Source organism: Protopterus annectens, chromosome 8.part0 (assembly GCF_019279795.1).
Source record: "Protopterus annectens isolate FY-2018-M chromosome 8.part0, PAN1.0, whole genome shotgun sequence".
Lineage (NCBI taxonomy): Eukaryota > Metazoa > Chordata > Ceratodontiformes > Protopteridae > Protopterus > Protopterus annectens.
This window is the reverse complement of record NC_056741.1, coordinates 1,021,651,750-1,021,674,945: the sequence shown is the minus strand read 5'-3', so window position 1 is coordinate 1,021,674,945 and position 23,196 is coordinate 1,021,651,750. Positions and strand designations below refer to the sequence as shown.

The 23,196-nt window shown below is 36.9% G+C and overlaps 1 protein-coding gene across 1 annotated transcript in view; it reads left to right on the top strand.

Moving 5' to 3' along the window:
* Nucleotides 1-23,196, top strand: part of LOC122808058 (beta-1,4-galactosyltransferase 3-like) — a 213,210-nt gene that overhangs the window by 48,947 nt on the left and 141,067 nt on the right. Inside the window, exon 3 of the mRNA XM_044079041.1 lies at nt 21,892-22,079. Within this exon, the coding sequence (XP_043934976.1) occupies nt 21,892-22,079 (188 nt within the window). The remainder of the gene's footprint in view (nt 1-21,891; nt 22,080-23,196) is intronic.

The window sequence follows — 23,196 nt, the reverse complement described above, 5'->3', positions numbered from 1 at the left end:
GGAGCTACCCACAAGAGCTCAGATACTTGCACAGCACTGGGAAGAAATTTCGAGGATATCTACTAGGTTTGTTCATCATGCAAATTGAGTGACTCTGAAACAATAACAAGATGATTCCTAATTAGCATAACAATAAGATGAGCCCTAATTAATATGATCATCATACACTCAGGTTTAAATCTACACTAGGTCATCTGGCACGATGAGCAGTCATACTCACAACTATCTGCTATATCCACAGATGTTAGCCAACATGGCCAGGGATGAGCCAGATCCTGCTCCCACAGTTTTAGCACTTCCACAACAGCAACAATTGTAGATGTGTCTACCCCAAAGAGAGTGCTTCGCCATGGTCATGGCCATCATCATGCTAGCACATCTTCCAAAAGATTTCGGCGAAGGTCACATAAACCAGCATCTAGCCAAAGATGTGGTATAGCCAGTGCAACTCTAGGCAGAGTTAACTCTTGTGGGCAAGGCATGCTGATGAAGCTGAACCCTCTGTCATACATGCCCTAGATCCAGTAGGCCTTGGTGCAGTGCTGCACCAAGTGCTGAGGCTGTGTCCCCACAAACTCAAGATATCATAGCCCCCACCACATCCCACATGTCCACTGACCTTGGCCTTTATTGACACTAACCCCCCATAATAGTTCTTACACTACCCATAAACACACTTTTCTTTCTACCACACAACAGCACTCATGCTCTTCCCTGTTTGTGAAGGACATGCACCATTGTACTCCCTTGTCTATCAGTGTAAATGATGTACCCTACCCTTTGCACATTGTTACTTGGGTTGCCTATTTCTGATGTATAGAGTGGCCAACCTATGCATGGGTAATCACAGTTTGGTAATTTTGGAAGCATCACTTTTACTGTAGTGTATCTGCTTAAATCTTGAATAAGAGTATGCCATCCTTTAGATGAGACAATAAACTGAGGTTCCATCTGCCTGATTTGGCGATAGTTCAGTTGGATGTAAAGAGACTCCACAGCACTTATCGAAAAGTGTATTTATTTATTTATTGACATTTGGTTACCGGTAAAACCAGACTGGAATAGAAGTGGAGGCCCAGAGAGAAAAGCTCCAAAACATAACATTAGGAATGACATAACATTCAATAACACACCACACTGAATACACAGAAAGTACAGTAATGAGTAGTTACATTCTGCAGTGTAAAGTAAAGAGCAGGGCTGGTTTCCAGTGCCCTGTCTAAATTTCCCCTAGTTTACAGTTAAGTTCCAAGATACCTAACCTTGCAGGCCATTTTAAGCCTAGCCAATTTCCCCTCAAAGGTGAGAATCAACCTCTGCACCTTGTGTCTGTAAAGTAAACACGTTAACCATTATACCGTATCTCAGCACTGAACTGTATTGAACCTTGTGCTCTTGCCAGAAGAAATCTCAGTATTAACTGACTGAGCTACGAAGTTTAAAGATGAGAATCAATTTGTAAGGAATTGCTTGCTTCAGAGACGTAGCAGTTGGACATTTTAAATGCAGCTTTCTTACTGTTGGCTCTGTCAGCACAAATAAAGCCATTGTGGAATATTTTAATATCTTTTATTATTTTAATGAATAATATTACATAAGCACTCATCACAAATATCAGAAAGCTTTTATACAAGAGCAGTCCCAACCTGGTTGCAGAGGATCCTCAACATGACTTTCCTAACACAGCTTCATTCTCAGCATCTTCTTCTATCCCACAACTACCCTTCTGTCTGCAAATGTTATTTCTCTGTTTTCTAAGCCCCCTTCCATTGTTCACGTCTCATTTAAGAATCTCCCCTACCCCTTAATAGGTCAAGCATACATAATCTCAAAAATGGCCTCCATACTTTCTCCAGTCTGACCACTCCCCATAGACCCAACATTGCATTAAACAACCATTCCACTCCTTTAACATTTTATTTATCTGCTCTGACTTGTCCAGCTATTGTCTATATTGAACTTCCTAGGTTTTTTCAACTTCAGGCCAGTATGACATGATACTCATCCCTTTCCTGTTGCTCACCTTCACTTACCTCACTTCAACTATATAGACTAGAAAAAGATGCCATAATACTTCTTCTGGCTACCCCAACACCCTCACGCACTTCTCTTCTACCCTAAGCCATAGCATCCTATCCTTCTCATAGCCTCGCCATGTATGTACATTGTCCACTCCCTCCTCTTCATATCACCAACATCTGTCATCCTGTATTACAGGTGCTTGAAGACGACCATATGCAATGAAAACAAACCCTGGATCATTGGGGTATGCTGATCTCCACACATGTACAATGCCCATAGTACCAGCTAGTTATTGCAGTAATATTTAAGACTTAATATGCCTTCCAGCCTTATAGGACCAATAATCCAATATGGAGCCTCAGGAAGAAAGCATTCTGACATAACAACAGGAATACCAGCAACATTCACATGCAGAATAGTGTTCAAAATGTTTACAAAGAAGGTGGATCAGTCAATAACTCTGGACCACATATCCTATGGTAATCTTAAGTTACAGATCAGTTACCTTGACTCAGTACCTTTTTTCACTATTATTCTTGCATATAATAAAGTCTCATTAATCAACAGGGGTATGCCTCCTTTAGAGGAATGGTACAGCTGTGGATCTTAATCCCTTACCATTTTGTGGACACATACTAGATTTTTTTATCCATTACTTTAGATTCCTGAATAATTGTTACATTGTATTTAGATTTATAAACATACTTAAGATATGAATTAATGCCTTCTTACTGTGGAGTTAAGACCCCTGCAGTTATCAGTTAAAACAGTGCATACAATAAAAGCATATAAAATAATGCTTGGGGGAAGCAAAAGATTAAATGCAGTTTAAATAGCTGCTCCAGATGGGTTACTTATTCATGGCTCAGGGAGAGCAGTCCGATCATCAACTGTGTATTAGAGTTCCTGACTGTGATGGGGTCCATTAACATGACAATCATGTCACATATACCTTTGAGCAAATCAGTTTGACATTCTATTTAGCAGCATTTTAGAATATTTTGTGAGCAAATCTTGAAAAGGAACTTTGGTTTTAATAAGCAAATCTAATCTGGTGGACCTACTGGAGAAGTGGAGTTATCCATAGTCAGAGTTTCCATTTCTGGGCCTTTGACTCAGTGCAGTGCTGTAAAATTGTTGTCTAGCAGCAAGTAAGACTGTTATGTTTTCTGAAGTAGAGATTCAGTTCTTCCAGTTTGTTCAAATAGCACATATGTGCTTGAAGGACTGCATGGTCTTGATGATTGATATAAATAGCTGTCAACTTGCCTCATTCTGCTCAGGATGGGTGCATGGGTAGGACTGTTTATTCCTTCTGGGAGGTCTGTTTGATGACAGATACCCAGCTGTTTTGCTGGAGAAATGAAGGTCTCATCAGAATTATAGAAACTTTTATGCCCCCCCCCCCCCTTTACAAGAAGTTGGGCAGAAAAAGTAAATAAGGCTGGAGGATGTTTTGTAGCATAAATGTCTTAAGTGAGCAAATGCTTTCCTTCACTGCATGACTGCCTAGCTAAAGTTGAGTATTCTGCAAAAGCTGCAACTTGCCTCCCATCACTATAAACCTTTCTTTCTTTTAGGGAATCCCGGATGTGTTGTTTATCAACTAAGCTGAGAAATGCCATAATACTCAATGTGGGATGAAGCTTCCTTCTTGAAAGGGTTCTATAGATCAGTGTATATACTTGCTTGTTAACAAATGTATAAATAAATAAATAAGGCTGGACCAGGCAGCAGTCTGAGCACTCACTAGGCCTGCTCCATGAAGGAGACCACGGATAAGTTAGATAATTTTGCCAGCCATTGTTCAAGAGATGGTACCATGTTGTAGCAGTATTTGCCTTCAGAGAGGCTGACTAAATGGTAGTTACACCTGCGCTGCCTGTTTTCTAGGTCATCTGACCGGATTGCAGTTTGTTGATGGTGCTTAGTAGTTTCGAACAACCAGCTGCACTCTTTGCATGAGTGTGGATTGCACCATGAACCAAACTCTAATGTGGCCTTTATTGAGAACACTTCAGTCTCCTATTTATTCAGTAAAATGCAGGACACCAGCTACAATATTATCCTGGACTTACACGATCAAGGTAGTTAAACTGCTAAGTTAAGCTTGTATAGCTGATGTGTCCTTCATTCTGGTCACTCTTCTGCTTTTTGTAACCTAGACTTTGTGAAGAGTTTGACATGATTACATAATGAAGTAAAAGACTGGTTATCTGATAAGACTAAACTGACTAACTCAATTGCCTAACGTAGACATGCAGTCAGTGTAGAAAATACTAATAATGCCACCCTTAAGGTTTGTCCCATCACTGAAGCTAAAGAAGTAAGCAATTGTCATTATATGTGCAAGCTCTAATCCCCACCAAAGACAGACTTTCCTCTCCTAATAACCTTTTCATTCTGTCAGTGACCTCTTCCTAATCTGCTCTTAAAATAACCTGAATGCTCAGTGCTGACCCAACCTCAACATATATATGTAGTGCCATTCTATGCTAATCACTGTCTCTTCCTCTTGCATCTCTATCATGGCAACACTACTTGTTTCACTTCATGAAACTTTCACCCAGACTCTTTCAGTATCATTTAAATTTCTGTAGTAGCCCTGGCTGGACCTACTTTGTGTTCTATACATCATTTTACTTTTACCTGCAAAAGAAGGTTGAATTAATTTGGTATTTTATTCTGCTTCCACACCCTTTCATGTATGACAGCACCCTTCCTGCCAGCACCTTAGCTACATGTAAGGAGAGTGCTAGAGGCACTTCTCTCAATAATATGTCATTAACTAAGCCTCAAATTCAGTTTCTCATATAAACCCCTCCTTCCTCCCCATGAACCTCTTGCCTAGATTTGCCTTTCTTATTAGCTTTTATACGAACACCCAATCTAAGACCACCACATACCCTTTCATCTTATTTTTCTTCATCCAATCCCAACTGTAGTAATAATCACCAATGATCCATAGATGACCTCCCCTCTAAAACCGATCTGCTCTGTTTTGATCACTCTAAAGTACTTTTTTCCAGTTGTGTTATGAATATCTTTGCCTAGATACCAGCACCAATATTAATAGGCAATCAACTCATTTGTCATCGTCATATAACAGTAACACCACTGCCCCTACTACAACTGTGGTACGACAAAACACAAATTAAAATAAATCTGTAGCACCACATGAATATCAAGTGTAAAACTAGTTCTTATCACATGAAAGTCAAACCACATGTCCGTATTTTTCATTTAATAAAGTATGTTTGCATAGTCCATTGTTCATGCTGTACAATAACTGTGGCACTCACAGTCCTTTTTGTCTCACATTCATTATATTGCACAGGCTCTCTGTCACACATTTCCTTACTAGCTTGTAGAGGGTGATATGGAATCTGTTGAGATACCCCACATCTTTTCAAGTGCCAGATTTCTGTTATGACTTCTGCCTTTCTAATGTCACTCTCCAGTCTGTGTGCCTCCACTTCATCTACACCTCTCTATTCTGATAGTGTCTGATTTACTACCTCCACATTTCTCCACTTCTCTCCCAACTTCCTCCTCTCTTTGCACTATGTGACCTCTCATAAAACCCTGCAAAAACTCTCCCTCTCCCCTGTGGTCTACTACCAGTTTTCTTCTGTCATGCTCACTGGCCTTTTCTTTCTATGCTCATATAATAATCAGGTCAGTAACTTACACACCTTATTTTGGCACCTGTTACACATGCAGCTGCAGGTGTAAGGAAAAGCCAGAACAGAATGATGATAAATCTACCATGCAGCAGAAATGGTCTAAAGTTATGAAATATCCAATCTCCTAGTGGCAGAAAAGGTCTAGATTTATGCCTAATTCAGTCATCTATTTCGTTCCATTGATATAATACATTCAGCCTCACTGTCATAGTATCCAGTATACCAGCATGGACTTTGTAGCCCCTACTAAAAAAACAAAAATCCTGTTTGTTTTTTCAGCACCTACATCACACTTACAACATTCCCTTACTCTCTATAACCCCTTCCCCAAACTGGGTAATATACTTTGTAACCCCAACTAGCCCATCGAACTAAAGATTAACTAGAATGTTAAAGTCAGACTTTACAAATACCCCGATAACTAGAATGTTAAAATCAGACTTTACAAATACCTTGACTTTCCCCCAATGTACCCAGCTCTCTGAAAAACCCTCTCCATACTTCATGCCTATATTGACTTGGCTCATACATGGAACATAGCACGGCCTCCTCTCCACACAGATCACCATTAAAATCATCTGCCTTCTACCCTTCTTAATCTGTTCCATTACATTAATTTGCTCCTTGTTAATCAGTGTTACATTTCTCCCTTTGGTACAGGACCCCATCACTATACCAAAATCCCTCTTCCTTAACTTCTTCATGTCCTCCTTCTTGTGCCTTGTCTCCTGCCCCAATCCCACTTGAACCCCTTCTTTTTTCAGCCTTGACAACAATCTTTCTTTCTTAATAAGGCTGTTTGACCCTCCCCCCTCCCCCATTCCAGGTCACCACCACAGCAATCTCCCCCTTCTGTCACCTTTGCACACCTCAGGCTATGGCTACTCCAGTGGAACCATGCACAACAACACTCCTTACTGACCTACTGGCTGCTTGGAGTGCCTACCTCCTGTATTGTGGCCTTTAATTTACACCACCTTACTTATATGCTAATTTTTCTTGACCACCATTCCCTGCTTCATGTTATTCTACTTGACCTGTCTACACTGCCCATACTGTCTGTCCCTTACCCTTTTACTGCTTGTCCCTTACCCTCTTTTCTACCAGCATCTAACCTCAATCCAGCATTAATTTCCTTTCTCTAACTGCTTTTTCCATCTGCTAACTAGTCATTTCTGCACAGTTTTACTCCTCTGACCAGTGAAGCCTTCGACATACACCTCTGCTACTTTATCCCCTTCCATCAGTCTGTTTACTGCATTACAACCCTTCCTTACTTTCCCTGTGACTTTCTCTTCTCCCGGCCGCAGTGCATGCTAAATACAGTCTACATATGCCTCTTCCTTTCACAGCCCTTCTTTCCCTTTTCCTTTCTCAGTTTACAAAAATAATAAACTCTCCAAATGAGCAATATATAATTGCAGTACTATATCCACAGTTTAGTATATTTATCAGGAATGCTGTACATACATTTAACTGCATTGTTCTTGCTTTATCCATTTTTTTTGCCACAAGGAGGTTGGCTGTCTCTCTCATAACATTTACACCTTTTCTGCTCCATGGTAGATTTATCATCATTCTGTCATGACATTTCCTCACTGTTGCATGAGGCATATAGAAAACAAGCAGGATTCTAGATATGGTATAATTCACCCCTCATAAAAAAATAACACATCAGTCTTTCTTATACATTAATCCCCTCCACATAATCCTGTCCTAACTATGTTCTCCTTTCCTCTGTTCCTTTTTCCTCTGCACACCCACTGCCCTAGTTTTCCACTTCCTATACATCATTCAGAGGTAATTCTGTTCTACCTGATAACTTTTTACCTCCCTGGCCTTTCTGTCTCCTAACTTTGCTAATTAAATACAAATACTTTTGCCAGATTAGCATTTCAGTTTGTCTCAACCATAGTATTTAATATACTCTCATAACAAGGTAAGCATTTGCACATTTTAGCAATGAACATGTGTAATAACTATATTAATTATTTGCTATATTCTCACCTTATTAAATTTCTGTGATATGATTGAGTCTACGCAGTGCATCTCAAACATAGTTAAAAATGCAGTTTAATTGCAAACCATCAGATACCCTACAGAATCAGTGTCTTTTTTTTTTTAAACTCTCTTACCACCTTTTATAATCTCCACCACTGCTTCAGATCAACGTCTGTCTTCATGTTTTATCAAATCTTCCTTTTTGTTCTTTGGGTACTATCTACATCCTGTTCACTCAATCTCTGTCACTTCCATGTGCACCGTTCTCCACACAAATATGGGAAAACACAAAGGCAACAGCTTCATTAGTCAGTACAGCCACATACCATCCCTCATTCTGCCTCATTGACTTCTGCCCATAGGAATCAATTTTCTACCTGACTTCCTCTGTTTCCTACTGCAACTGTTGCATGGCCCGGCTTCATTCACCCTCATTTTTCTCCTCCAGCAGATTTAGATTATTTACTCTTTCCAGTTTCTCAGTTCTCCAACAGAAATGGAATCTGCCTTTTCCTATATGTTCCTTGCTTTGCTCTCCTCAGTAACCCACTCTGCCTAAGTAGTGACAGCTCTGCTCCTCTCTTTCTACCTCCGTCTGCTTCTTGCTTCCCATTTGCCTTCTTGTCTCCTACAGTTTTCTTCACTGTGATTAGCTTTACCTTTTCTATCCATCCCTGATGACCTGTTGGGTCCCTTTAGTTTGTTTTCCTTGCCCACTTGATTTCTTATCTCTGTATTACTGTCCGCAGTATAATTTCATTCCACATTACCATTTGCCTCCTTCCTTTCTTTCTTTGTAATAACTTTACTGTGGGTAAAACTATGCGAGTCCTCCTATACCTAGACACTTGCACTTCAAACAAATTCTGCTATGTGTGTATATGTGGGATATCCTTAGGCTCTGCACTATCACTTCATCTTAATAAAAATATCTGAGCCTCGGTACAGGTCAGAAATACCCATCTGTGCCCTATGTGCAGTATTAAAGAAAAAGTCCTCCCTTGTCTTTACATGGCCTCCTCCCACTTTCAGTCCTTTGATATTTATTTGCATAATTCAAAAGCCACTACCTGGTCCTGTAATCGTGCAGCTTTACAATAAGATATACTGGTCACTGCCTTAGATACTCACCTACAATAACATGGGTTGGCTACTGCCTTAGACACTCAACTCTTTCTGTCCCATGTGTTCTTTCCACTTCAGAATGTATTCCCACAAGGCATTGTGATAGGGCTATCACTATGCTCTCCACAGACATCACTGCATAACTCCCCTCCTTGTTTTGTCCTTGGTTTACTAGGTAGATGTTCTCCCATGGGAGTGAACCAATCCTTTAATATTTGTGGTTCTTTCTTTATTATGGGCACCGGGCAGCCCAATATGCTCCATTACTATACGTTTTTACCCAAGAACCTTTCTTTTAATTCTTAACTGATTCTGCAAATTTGGTTGTTCTTTTCTGTGCACTGACCATTGTGTCATGTAGCAAGAAACCGTGAGATCTACTTTCTCTTCAAGGCTGTCTTCAATCCTTTCCACTGTGTCTCCTACTACTACCAAATATATTTCAGCACACCCAAGATTTTATTGGAACAGCTATTAACTTTCCTCATTTACTTCAAAAATGATTACTTAACTTTAAGATGTTTTTATTTACATTGCTGGGACATATGTCATTTGGCCCATGAGGGGGGTAGCAGGGATGATAGGTTGGGGTATGCCAAATACAAATGGCAAGTATCCAATACAAATGGCAAGTATCAGTAGTGCAACAGGTAACACACTTACATTTGGTGCAGCAAGCTATAGGTTCTATTCCCACACCAAGTACATGGATTGCTGACATTGCAGTACCTCATGAGGGGGGGGGGGTGCTGCACTCATGAGTATGTCAGCTTTCAAATGAGACATTAAACTGAATCCCTATCTGCCTAGGTTAGTGGTAGCTCAAGTGAGTATAAAAGATATCACGGCACCTATAGAAAAGACTAGGGGATCTTTATTTATCACAACATAAAATGTACATATTTACAAAATGTGCATATTTACAGGCAGATATATACGTTTCTATTATTTTACTATTTATCATTTATCTTATAACATCCTCATTGTTATTCTTCTATAACTGACTCAACTCATTTCCCATTAAACATTTCATTCAATCTTTTGTTCCAAATAACCAATATTACATAAAATAAAATCTTATCTACCCTTTTCATATACTTTTTCTTCTTGTTCTTAAATTATCCATATATATAATATATTCATATTTATATTGTCATTAATATTCTCAAACAAATTTTCATCACACAACTTTTTCACATAGAACATGCCCTATTGTTTCTTCCTCGACACATTATAAACCTACTTCAGCTTTCTTTTTATATGCTATATTCCCCTTTACTGGTAATTTATTTATTACCAGTCACCATTGGAAATCCTGACACTCTACTATCTTGGTACACCACTTTTTCCTTACTTTAATGGCTTTAATTACTTCCTCTGGTAACATTTCTCATGGATTTACACAATAATATTGTATAATCACATTATTATACCACATCCTTCTATAATTCTCTATAGCATCAATTTTTATTTTCCATGATATTATTTTCGCTGATAGTATTTACTTTCTTAATTTGCATATAATTTTTCTCTTTTTCTTATTCTCATCATCTCACAGAACTTTTTGTACTTATATTTATGCATTTTCAATATTAATTTCTCTTTCTCTTCCTTTGCCCTTTCAGAATAGTTTTTCATAACTGTCTTTCATGGTTATATGATCCTTTCATAACTGCAATACTTCTCACTCTCCAATTTCATCCCATAATTTCTCATTTATTATTTTTATTTCCTTTCCTATTTTAATATACTCAATTTCTTTCATCACCTCCATCCATGTTGCCAAATGGTTTGAAAAACTTGTCATAATTATATCACCATCTGCTAGCCCCAAGTCTTCTGATAATACAAAATAATCAACTTCAAATCCAAGTGGCGCTTTCTATAAATCCATTGACTTTTGTTCCACACAGCTAATTTACCATGTTTTATCATTTCTTGTATTTTTTTTCCATTTTTCCATTTCTTCTTATATTTTTCCCATAAATCACAATTAATGTCTCCTGCATTTATAATTTTCATGTTAACCACCACATAGTCTAATATTTGACGAAACAGATGCTCTCTTTCCTTGCTAGTTACACATATGCATATAAAGTTATGATTCTGTAAACATGTTCTCTCCACCAAACATCTAGAACAGTTAACCTTCCCATCTTCATCAGTGTTACATGTAGTATTTTCACTGTTTTATACACAAAGCAGCCACTACAGAATAATGTTCGCTTCCTGAGTTCTGTGTCATATTTCTACTTCACAATTTGTCTGTTTGCAGTCTTTATTCACTTGTCAGGAATCTTACATCCTCTAACAGAATAACATCCAGATCATATTTAGTACACCATTTCAGTATCCCTATCCTTCTTACAATTTTAGTAATACTGCCCACATTTATAGAAAGTACTCTAAAATTGTTGCTGTTCATTGTTTTTTCCCCTGGGTTTGTATACAAACAATTCTTGATCCTCAACATCAGATTTTTCACTGGGTAGAACTTCAAAAAAATTATTAATATCAATCCTTTCTCCTGACTTCTCATCCTACATGCACTGTCTCTTTACTTTTCCCCTCCATATTTTTCTTTTTCTTTTACAGCTTCTTCTTCACCTAGTTCACCCTTTTCTCCAGACTCTTTTTGTCCTTCCTCATGCATGTTTTCTTCTCTTTCCCATTTTTTTTGTTCTATACTGTTTGCTCTTGGTAATCCAAACAAAAGTGTCCCTTTTTTACACAACCTGCATTCAGGAACACAACTTCTTGTTTTATGTCCCTCCAACACACACACACACTGGTTACATTGTACCTTGTCACAATCATTAAATAAATGAGACGTTCCCACAAAAAGAAACTTGATTTATGATAGCCAGCATATCTTAATGTCCCTCTATGACCAGTCACAAAAATAACACTTTGCAAATGTTTCATCATGTTTTTCACATTTCAAAACAACTTTCAACCTCCACTCACTATTAGATAAGTTTTTCTCATCTCTGTCTTTCCGTATATTATCCACAGTTTCAGACAGACCCTGCATGCATTTTTAACATCTTCTTCTTCACTTCACCTCTAAACTACAAGTAAAATTTTTTTATTCCTTATATCCCATATAACATAAAATAATGTTTTATTTACTCTTTTAAAATATTCTTTACTTTTATTCTTATAATAGCCATATTTAGTCATATCCATGTTTATCCACTTCTTTTATATCTTTAACAAATCTTTCTTACATAGTTGTCTCCATAACATTTTTACTCTTTTTTTACATTTCAAAAACACATGTTCCATAGTTTCTTCTTCTTGACAATGGAAACATATTCTATCACTTTTCTTCTTATATGGCATAATTCCTTTTACTGGCAATTTGTCTGTTATTAGTCTCCAAAAAATCTTGACATTCTACTTTCTGATTATACCACGTGCTTCTTATTTTTGTAGCTTTAATTTTTTCATCTGTTAGATTTCCAATGGTTTTACATACTAATATTTTATCATTACATTCTTATACCATACTTTTCTATGTTTTTTTATGTCATCAAATTTTTATTTTCCACAAAAATATTTTTTCTTGGTAATATTTTATTTCCTCATTTATACACTCTTTTATTCATTTTTACCATACCCCCAGCATTTATCACATTTATATTTAAATGTTTTTTGCTAGTAATTTCTCATCTTTTTCACTTATCCATTTTAACACTGTAGATTTAATGAAGCAGCATATACCACTGAGTTAATTAAACCTAAACCTTTCTTCTTTATTTATATACAAAACTCCTCTTTATACTGGGTTTAAACTATAACCCCATATAAATTAAATAAAAAACATCTGCAGTAATTTATTTTCAAATACTGTTGGCAACAGAAATACACTTGCTAGTTATGGTGTTTTCTAATCAGTAGTGAATTTATCATATAAGTCTTTTTTCTTAATGATAATTTATATGTTCTCCAGAAAAGACATGTTTGTTTTATTTCTTCTGTTGTTTTTCTCTCGTTGAATTTTACTTACATCTTTATTCCCAAATTTTATACCTAGCAATGAAATTTCATTCATTGCAAAATATATACCCCTAATCTTTACTACATCGCCTACAGCTTTACTATTCCCTTTATTTAAAGCCACCCCTATCATCTGTAAACACTCATTTGTGCAAATTATTACTTCTTTTATCCAAATTTTGTTTTTGTTCCAATTATAATGCCATCTGCATATGTTATTAGATCTGAAATTCTTAACCCTTTAGGTGTTTTATATCCTACCTCTTTCATTTTGTAATTTCTTTCAAATACTATCACATTCATAACTAATGCAAATAGTATACAACTCATTGGACATCCCTGTCTTACACCACTCTTCATATGTACCTCCAGGCTTAACTAGCCATTTATAAGTACTTTTACTTTATGATTACTATACTCTGACATACATAATTTCCTAACTTTTTCACTTATATTACATTTTTCATTGTTGCCCATACGATTTCATATACAATTGTGTCAAATGCCTTATTAAGGTCTCCTATCATGATTTTCTCTTTTTCTTTTCTGTTCATAATATCATCCACAATTTCTCTAACTATCATTAAAAATGTTTGACAATCCTTCCCCTTTATACTATATATGCTGTTTTGCATAATAGTTTCCATTTTAGTTTCAAACACTCTTGTATTATTTTCATAAAGATCTTATAATCATTATTATTCAGTACTACTGGTCTCTAGTTTTTTAATTAACTTCTATCTTCTTTCTTCCATATGAATTTAAGTATTCCACTATTTATTATTTATTTTACATTTGTTTACCGGGATAATCTGACTGGATACATGTCCATTTTCAGTGGATGCTTGGGGAGAAAAGTTCCAGACAGACAATATTACATAAGTTTCATAAGACTTTAGATAACACTAGAAAATGTAGGACAGCATATTTTGTACAGAGGTTTAGTAATGTTCCCACATAGGGACTCACAAATTCTCATGGTCTGACACACTTTTAAGCAAAAAGACATCAAGAAATGGAAACATAGCTTGGTTAGGAAACAAAGCTTGATTAAGTACTTACATGTTATGGTATTTACAGCTTATGCTTTCAGTTTATAACATTAATCAGGGTTAGAGCATGGGCAAAGCCAGTTTGCTTTGAGATGCTGTTTGAGGTCACTACATAATTCTTTATACATAAAAACCGTCATTTAACCATTCATTCAAAATATTTAAAAACATTTTTTGCCAGAACCTTACATTTTTAAAGATTTCATACCGTATTCCATCTGTGTCTCAGCTAATTCTGTATTTACTTGTTATAATACTTTATTTGGCTCATTTAAAGACATCGCCTTTCCCAACTCTTTATTCTCTTTTCTGTTAACTTTTTTTTAATTTTCTTTTTTTACTTTCTATGTTTTTTTCACTGCCTTCATTTTTCCTTAAACATTTCTTGTACATACAGTACTACTATTCATAATATTTTCCTAGGTTCTTTCTATTTCTCCTTTCACATTTTTTATTTCTGTCATTACACTACCATGTTCCTTTACTAATCTGCTTAAGTAACTCAATAATTCTCTTTTTCCTTGTAAAAAATATCTTTGCTTATATAACAATTCTTGTATTTTTTTCTTGATTTCTTTCATATGATTCTTTTTCTTTGTTAAATTATTTCTATCATTATGTTCTAAATCTTCCAGTGCATCATTATATATTCTTTTATATTTTTATTTTTCAACTTTTCCCACTATAAAAACATTTTTTATATTTTCCTTAAATATCATCCACCATTCAGACCATTTTTTATAAAATGTTCTCATAGTAATATGATCTTTTCATAACTATTAATAATATCTTTTTTCTTCATTCCATGCTTTCTCATTTAACTTTTTTATTTATTTATTTGTTTATTTTTCTATATTCCTTTCCTTCCTTTATCTCTAGCCATGTTCCAAGATGTTCAGAAAATCCTGTTTCTACTACTAAACAACTAAACATTCTGATACTATAGAATAATCTATTTTAATTCTATACATACCCCTTTTGTAAGTCCATGATTTTTTGTCCCAAAAGTTTTAACTTACCACATTGTATAACTTCTAACATTTTTCTTATATAATTTCCTTTTTTTTTTACGCTTGGCTCTTAAATCACAATTAACATCTCCTGTAATTGTAATATTCATATTTATCACTATATAGTTTAAAATCTGATGAAATACATTTTCCTTTCCTTACAATTAGCATACACATATAATGTTATAATTCAGCATGCTGTTCTATCCATTTTAAATCTAAACTGGTTAATCTTCCCATTTTTGCTAAAGTTACATATAATATCTTTACTGTATTTCTACAGATTACAGCTATTCCAGGACATCACTCATTTCCCAGATTCCTGTTTCTCTGTTTATAGTCTTTCTTCATTTGTAAAAAATCTTGTGTCTTTTTACTATATTTGTAATATTATTCATGTTTACAGAAAGCATTCTAAGATTTTCATTTTCCCTTAGATTCATAAGTTCATAGTTAATTACTAGGCTAGCTTTCTCAACAGGACACTTTAAGCCTAACCAATTTCCTTCCCAAAGGTGAGAATCAAACACTGAGTCAAGTACCTTAACCATTATACCAAGCCTCAATTTTTAGCTATTGATATTCTTTTTTCATTCAATTCTTTTCTTTTTTTTCTTTTGTATTTGTCCCTTTAAATTTTCTTTTTCTGTTTTACAATTTTTCCAATAGAATTTATTTTTTTAATTTCACTACCTCCCGTTTTATGTCTTCATCATTTATTTCAGAACCTTCTTCTATGTCCTCTTTAGATTTTTTCTTATATAATTTTTTTTCTATTCTACTACTTCTAAAATTTCTTCTCTTTGTTAATTTTCATCTTTTGCTTCTTCCTTTCTCTTATTTTCATTTTTGCAATCCATCCATAAATGTTCAATTTTGTTACATTTGTAACATTTGAATTAACATTTTTTTTGCATCATGTCCCATTTCCCCACAAATATGTTTTCTTTTGTCACAGTTACTTTATCAAATGTCCTTCTTTTCCACACATCTATCATGCTTGGTATATGTCTCATTTTTTCTCTTTCTATTTTTAACACAGTATCACAATCCTAGCCACCAGTCCATAAACCCATTTTGACATAAACTTTTGCAATGTCCAGCACTTCTTTACATAAAGCTTTTAAATGTCCTTTCAAAGACACTCTTTCTACCTGTTTGAAGCTGTACGTGAATCTTCCTTTTTTGTTTCCATGTTCAGTGCTTTTATTACATAAAGATTCCATGGACTACAGTCTTTCTTTTTCATATTTTCTAAGAAAATTTTCCATTGAAAAAACATTCTCATATATAAAGTCACAAAATTTCTCTTTGTTAATAAGAATAAATGCTCTTACCTAATGTGCTTTTACACCTAAATAAGTTATTAAATTGTCCCACACTTCATACCTGCTCATTTCTTTGTCTTCTTAACTTTGAATCCATACCACATACTTCTGTTTTTCATTTTCTTTTGCCTTTTTTTCTGCTACTCCACTTTTGCCTTCTCTGTATATGTTTTTGTTTCCATCTCACCACAATTCATCAGGATTGTCTCGGCCTCCTCTTTTTGTATTTTCTTCATAACGTCCCCCTCTGAAGCATCTCATTCATTTTCTGTCTCACTCTGTGGCACCATTTCTTTAAGTAAATCATCCGACAACCTTCCTGACTGGAGGGTTGTAATAATACATCCATCATTTGCTGACTCATCTCCATCAAACAGTATTATTTGAACAGAATCCTGCACTCATTCTCCAGTTTAAATATTTGCTTTCTCCTTCATTTCTTTCACCACTCCATCATTTTTGCTCTCTCCATCTGCTTCTGTATTCTTCCAGGCTGCAGCTACACCTGGAACAGAAACAGGACGTGCTTCTCCAAATAAGTTCTACTCACAACAGTGACAAGTAAAGGAAGTTCCCCATTGTCTGGGCCAAATTTCCCCTCATAGTTTAAATACTACCTCTGGCCTCCCCTGAAAGGAAGTTGCTAGCATAGCTCAACAAAGGATAAATAGGTTCATAGACGGTTGCTAAGCTAATATCCCTAGAGCCCTTACAAGCCTAGCCATATTTATCCCGAGTTGTCCAAATTGTCTGTGGTTAGGTGAGTGAAGTTTGTAGAGGTAATGGTCTATGATAGTTAGTTAATACCAACTTCCTCTGTCCAGGAAGGACATGGGTACCACCCCAGGAGTGAATTTGTGGTCAACCATCCATTGATCTAGATTGTGTTGAAGAGGGTCAGGAAGGGGCTCTGTTTCACATGAATTGGAAGTTTGTTTCAGAGAAGTGGCAGTCTGTGGGAGATGTATGTACCTCTCCAGCATGACCTGTTTATGTCAGAGGCAAGGTTAAGATCAATGAAGTGAGTGATCCTCATGCAGTTTGATTTACGAATGTGTAGCATTTCTATCAGGGCCGGGTCAGAGACTGCACTGTACGTCAGGCACAGATCAGCCCTTAGCAACCTGGCTTTTGGTCTTGCCATGTAAGACTTGTTTTGTGTACGCTGTAATTTCCTGGTGAGAAACCTATGTGGCCTCACCAGTTGTTGCAGGTGACTGGTGAGGTACATGCAAAAGGGAGCATTGTACTCAATTATTGGTCTGATGAGGGCTGAGTATAATGGAATTATAACATTCTTAAAACAAGATGCGATGCCTTTACTTCTAAGATGTGTCACATAAATGGATTTCCTCACTACTGTGGATGCTCAGTGGTCAAAATTCAGATTGCTAACAACCTGAGTATTGAAATCATATACCGCTGGGTCTACATTGGGGGGGGGGGGTTGGCTATAATGTAGTTAGCAGGAATATCAGCTTTCCCAAAAGGAATAATAATGCATATTATTTTATTTTGGGTTTTTTTTTTTTTTTTTTTTGGATTTAGCTTTAATCTGTGGCTTTGGCTCTATAAATAAGTATAAATGAAAATAAAATAAACTAGGATAGTTTAACTCTTTTCAAATTGGATCCTGGGCTCTGGCATGAGACAAAAAGACAGAACAAACTGACCATTTTCTAAACAGGTTTAGCAGTGATTCTACCAGTGTAAAATATTCTCCCAGAAGTCCCACACTTAGACTGATAAGTGCATACTTGCTAAAACACACTTCCAGTCTATTCATGTTGTCATAAAATGTTTGCAATTGCCCCAGAAATAGTCAACAAATCTAAAAATGAGGAACTACATTTTATTTAAAAATTCATTTTAAAATGTTGCAATACTGACCATTAAGATAAGAAGCTATTCTCTGTATCTATTCTGAGATTAGCTTAACTCATTCCCTCCAGTACAGCTGTTTTGAGTGTGTACCTTTAACTCTCAGTGGGTATGGCTTGAGCCTTTAAAAATGAAGTTATCACCTTACAGTTCTAACAAATACTCATTAACAGAGGTCAATTATCAATACAATTGTGTTTGCCATCATGTATGCTTCAAGATAAAATATTGTGATGCCTTGTATGTAGCATGGTTTGGAATTATGAATGCTAATATGAACAAGCAATATTTGATGCCTAGAGGCTCAGAGGGGGGTAACTGCAGAAATGCCTGGAGGTGCACTTGTCTGTAATGAGTAAGTGTTCAGCAAGTTAAAAATGTTGGATTGTGATTGAGGACCTCTAATGTTTAGGTGTGTACTAGGCTAATGGCCCTAGAGCCTTTACAAGCCTAGCCCATAGGATTACCCTTGCATCATGCCACCCGACCTTAGTTCCAGTGCCTCTGTCAAGTAGAGCCACTGGAGTGATCCCCAAGGTGAATTTTCTATTTCCCATCCATTCATCAAGATTTCTCTTGAAGAGGGCCAGTGAGGTGCTCTATTTGACCTGTATGGGAAGTCTGTTCCATAGCATGGGCAGTCTCTGGGTTATCAACCTGTCCCTCCAGCTTGTTCTGTTTATTGTGATAATGAGGTTGAGGTCTCTGGAGCGTGTGGTGTGGAGGGATTGGGATTTCTTTAGATGTAGCATTTCTAACAGAGCTGGGTCAGACATGGCTTTGTAAGTCAAGCAGAGATCTCCTCTAAGTAGGCAATATGAGACAGTGAATAGCTGGAATTTTTTGAGTCTGTCCATATAGGACAAGTGTTTAAGGCCTAGGATCCTCTTTGTGAGGTACTTTTGTGGCCTCTCCAGTTGTTGCAGGTGTCTAGTGAGGTACATGCCAAATGGGGTATTGTACTCGATGATTAGCCTAATGAGGGAAAAGTAGAGGGAGACAATGATCTCTTTCTTCCTGGATGCAAAACCTTTAGTAATGAGATGTACCACATAGAAGGACTTTCTGACCACAGTGCCAATGTGGTGGTCAAAAGAGAGGCTGCTGTCAACCTGTGTTCCCAGATCTCTTATAACTCCTTCTGTATTCAGTGGACTACCATCGATGTGGTAATTCATGGGAACCAGGTTTTTCTCAAAGGGGATGATGACATATTTTTTGACATTGAGCTTAAGGCCATGGTTCTGACACCAGTCATTGGTCTCAGTGAGGCCTTTCTGTAGGATGTCAGCATCAGTTGGGGAGTTAATAAAATCTCCCAATTTGCAATCGTCTGCAAACCTTGTCAACCAGAATCCATTCATGTTGGTCTGGACTTCAGAGAAGTAGATACCAAACAGGAGACGACCCAGGACTGAACCCTGTGGGACTCCACTCATGACAGGTCGGCAGTCTGACTTGGAGTCAGCTACTTTCACACTGTGGGTTCTATCTGAGCCAGTTTGCAACCCATCTAGTGATATAGGGTTGATGCCTAGCTTAGTGAGTTTTTCTATGATTCCTGAGTGGGGAATAGTATAAAAGGCCTTGGCCAGATCAGTGTAGGCTGTATGGGTCTAAATTATAACAATGAATGATCAAATGATCGAACGTTGTTATATCGATCTCAAAAGTTCGAATTCACAACACATCGAACTACCATAACACGATTTTTTCCCCAGGGAAAAAAAGAAAAATCGCTGTTCCCAAAAAAAGACACATTCAAACATTACATAAAGTTGGAAGCTTCGCCCCCACACCCCCCTACTTAAATATACCAACTCTGAGATTGCACTACAGTGCCAAAAATGGCAAAGTGACGGTAGTGGCCAAGTGACTTCTTTCCCAGGGAAAGAATTCGCTTATATGCCGGTTCATCATTTTGCATTTTTGACAATTGAAGTTCAACCAAGACGCATTCGACAAAATGCATCTTTGGTCTTCTGATAGGAACCCAGCTGCATGAACTGCCTTGCCTTCATCCACAGCTCTGGTGACTGACTCATAGAAGTCGACCAGGTTGAGCAGGCATGATCTCCTCTTCACAAAACCAAACTATGCGGGATCCAGAGTTTGGAGATTCCCTATATTCTTGTTTATTAGGTCCATGACGATGTGTTCCATAGCTATGCATATCAGACTCATCAGGCTAATGGGGCGATAGTTCCCAGGGTCTGTAGTTGCTCCTTCTTTGTGGAGACAGATGACTGTAGCTGTGCACCATTCGGTAGGGACAAAGCCTGAGGTGAGGGTGTGATTGAACAGGCAGACAGGAGAGGTGCCAGTTCACTCTGTAGTTCATATAGAACACAGCCAGGGATATTGTCAGGTCCCATAGAAGCTGTATTCTTGGCCTTGGACAGTGCTGTTTTAACCTGTGCAGCAGTAATACTGGGTGCCTGGCAATCTGCTGGTATTGTGATTGGTCCTTTGGGTGGGAGGGCTAAAGTTGGCACTGAATATGTCAGCCAGTATATTGGCAATATCTGTTGGCTCGGTGTAGGTGGTACCATTGTGCAGTAGATCAGAGCAAATCTGGATATTGTCATGGAGATTCTTTATATAACTATAGAAAGCCTTGTGGTTGTCTTTACTATCTGCTGCAATTCTGTTTTCATAGCTAGCTTTAGAGGATTTGATGAGGGATCTCAACTTTTTGTTGAGTCCGATAAGGGAGTTTTTCCAGTCTTGGGACTTCACCTTATTCTGCATCAGTTTCCTCCTTCTGTTGTGGAGTTTGTTTATGGCAGGGACCACCAGATTGGCTTCCTTTCTTTGGAGGAGAGCATCTTGGTTCTATTGGGTATGGTGAGATCCATGCATTTGTGTACGTGTTCGTATAGTGCAGTGATGTATGATTCTGCAGTCATGCAACTATTCTCCATTTGCATGGGTGCCATGAAGTTAGCTACCTCTGTTCTTAGGAGCCCAGAGTTAGCTTTGGCAAAGTTTTTCATGGCGATTACCTTTGTGGGGGGGGGGGGGTATGAATTTCCAAGGTGATTAGTTTGTGGTCGATCTAACCAGGATGGAGTTGACTATTGGTGTAAAGCAACAGTCACCCATGCTAGTAATGACTAGGTCAAGGATGTTGCTATCTCCAGTCAGGGTAAGAATGATCTGGTCCAGGGCATTGGAATTAATGAATTCCAGGAAACATTGAGTAATTGTATTGGTACATGAGTAGTTTTCTCAGTTAATGGAGGGGTAGTTGAAGTCGCCCTGTATGAAAGTGTTAGGTTGGACCCTAATATTCTCCAAGGTGCCTAGGAATGTGGAATGTGAGTCTTGGGACATGGTTGGAGACCTATAGCAGGCAATGACCTGAGTGACTGTCTTACCCAATGTTAACTGCACCTGAAGTATCTCTGATGTGTTATGTTGGGCTACCAGTTTGAAGGTGTGTACATCCATTAAGAATATGAAAACACCACCATATTTGGAGCTTCGGTCCAAGTTCTGGGGCTGAAAGGTGTGGAATGAGCTATAGCCTGGTAGTGCAGGGGCGCTTTCTGCTGCCTTGAACCAGGTCTCTGTTACAGCATTTTTGTCGATGTTCTCCATTTTTAAAGAGTGCTTCAAGCGAGTGCATTTTGAGATTTAGCCTTCTACATTGAGCAGCATGACCCTCAGATTGCATTTGTTTGTAGCTGTTATGGTGGTAATTTGGTCTTTGGAACAGCTACAGCTATTTTTATTGTATGTGTGCATATATGATTTATCCTTTATGTATCTATGCTTTCAGGCAGGCAATTTCACTTTCAACCGTGGAAAGCTGCTGAATGTGGGGTTTAAAGAAGCCATGAAAGAGGAAGACTGGGACTGCTTCTATTTTCATGATGTGGATCTTATTCCAGAGGATGACCAAAACATCTACACCTGTGACGCAAGTCCTAAACATACCTCTGTTGCAATAGACATTTATCAATACAAGTAAGAGTTGCTCCTTTATTTCTTGAAATGCTTTCTTGGTTTTACACGTGAGGATGCTATGACATGTTTAAAAATGAATTGGTCATATGAATGTTTTTTTAATTAATTTGCAAACCAGGTAATCTCAATGTCTGACTTCAGATAATGAACTATGAGCAAATATCTAGTTAAAAAGAATTTCTGAGAGCAGTGCATCAAACCTAGAGCTGCAAAATCAAGCCTGCTATCAATGTGTAATATTATGAAGAAAAAAGAAGATAAACGTTCTCCAGAGGTATAAATGCACTCCCAGTTAAAACGACAACTGTGGTTAGTAGAACAATTATCATAAAATACTGGTAGAGCAAACCAGGGCACAAAATCAACGAAAATATCATAAAAACGTTTTATTTGTGTGAGCGCTTTCACGGCTTAGACTTGCCGCTTCATCAGACATTCTAAAACCATTTTGACTGTTACATTTTAAAGAATTCTCTTGCCAATGGCAACACATTAACAATAATTGTTTAATTAATCTATTAAAGAGACATGCCACATTTGACAAGCATATATATATATATATATATATATATATATATATATATATATATATATATATATATATATATATATATATATACTAAAACATAAATAAACTTGTGTACATAAAAATGTAAGAATATACAATAACAAAACACTTCATAAAAACCTAACATATAAGCCATATATTCTTTTATTTAAACCCACTATTTTTTAAACCTCCTGTTCTTTAAAATAGGCTTGATGCATATTTTATCATTCAGCCCTCTACCTTTATTACCTCTAATTCTAATGATCCATCTCAGTTCAGTGGATTCCACCTTATTCTCTATGTCACCCCCACGAACATTGTCATAGATTACCTCCAAAACCATAAATTTAAAATTATGCGATGTATCATTTAGTGTAATATGTTTAGCCAAAGCATTAGTGCATATAGAATTGTTTATACAATAAATATGTTCTCTTATTCTATCACAAAGATGACAATCTGTTTTACCTATATAAAAACTATTACAGGTGTGGTATATATCTGAATATACTAAATGGATGGTGTTACAATCAGCTCGGACCTGGAAATGAAGAAGTTTTCCTGTAT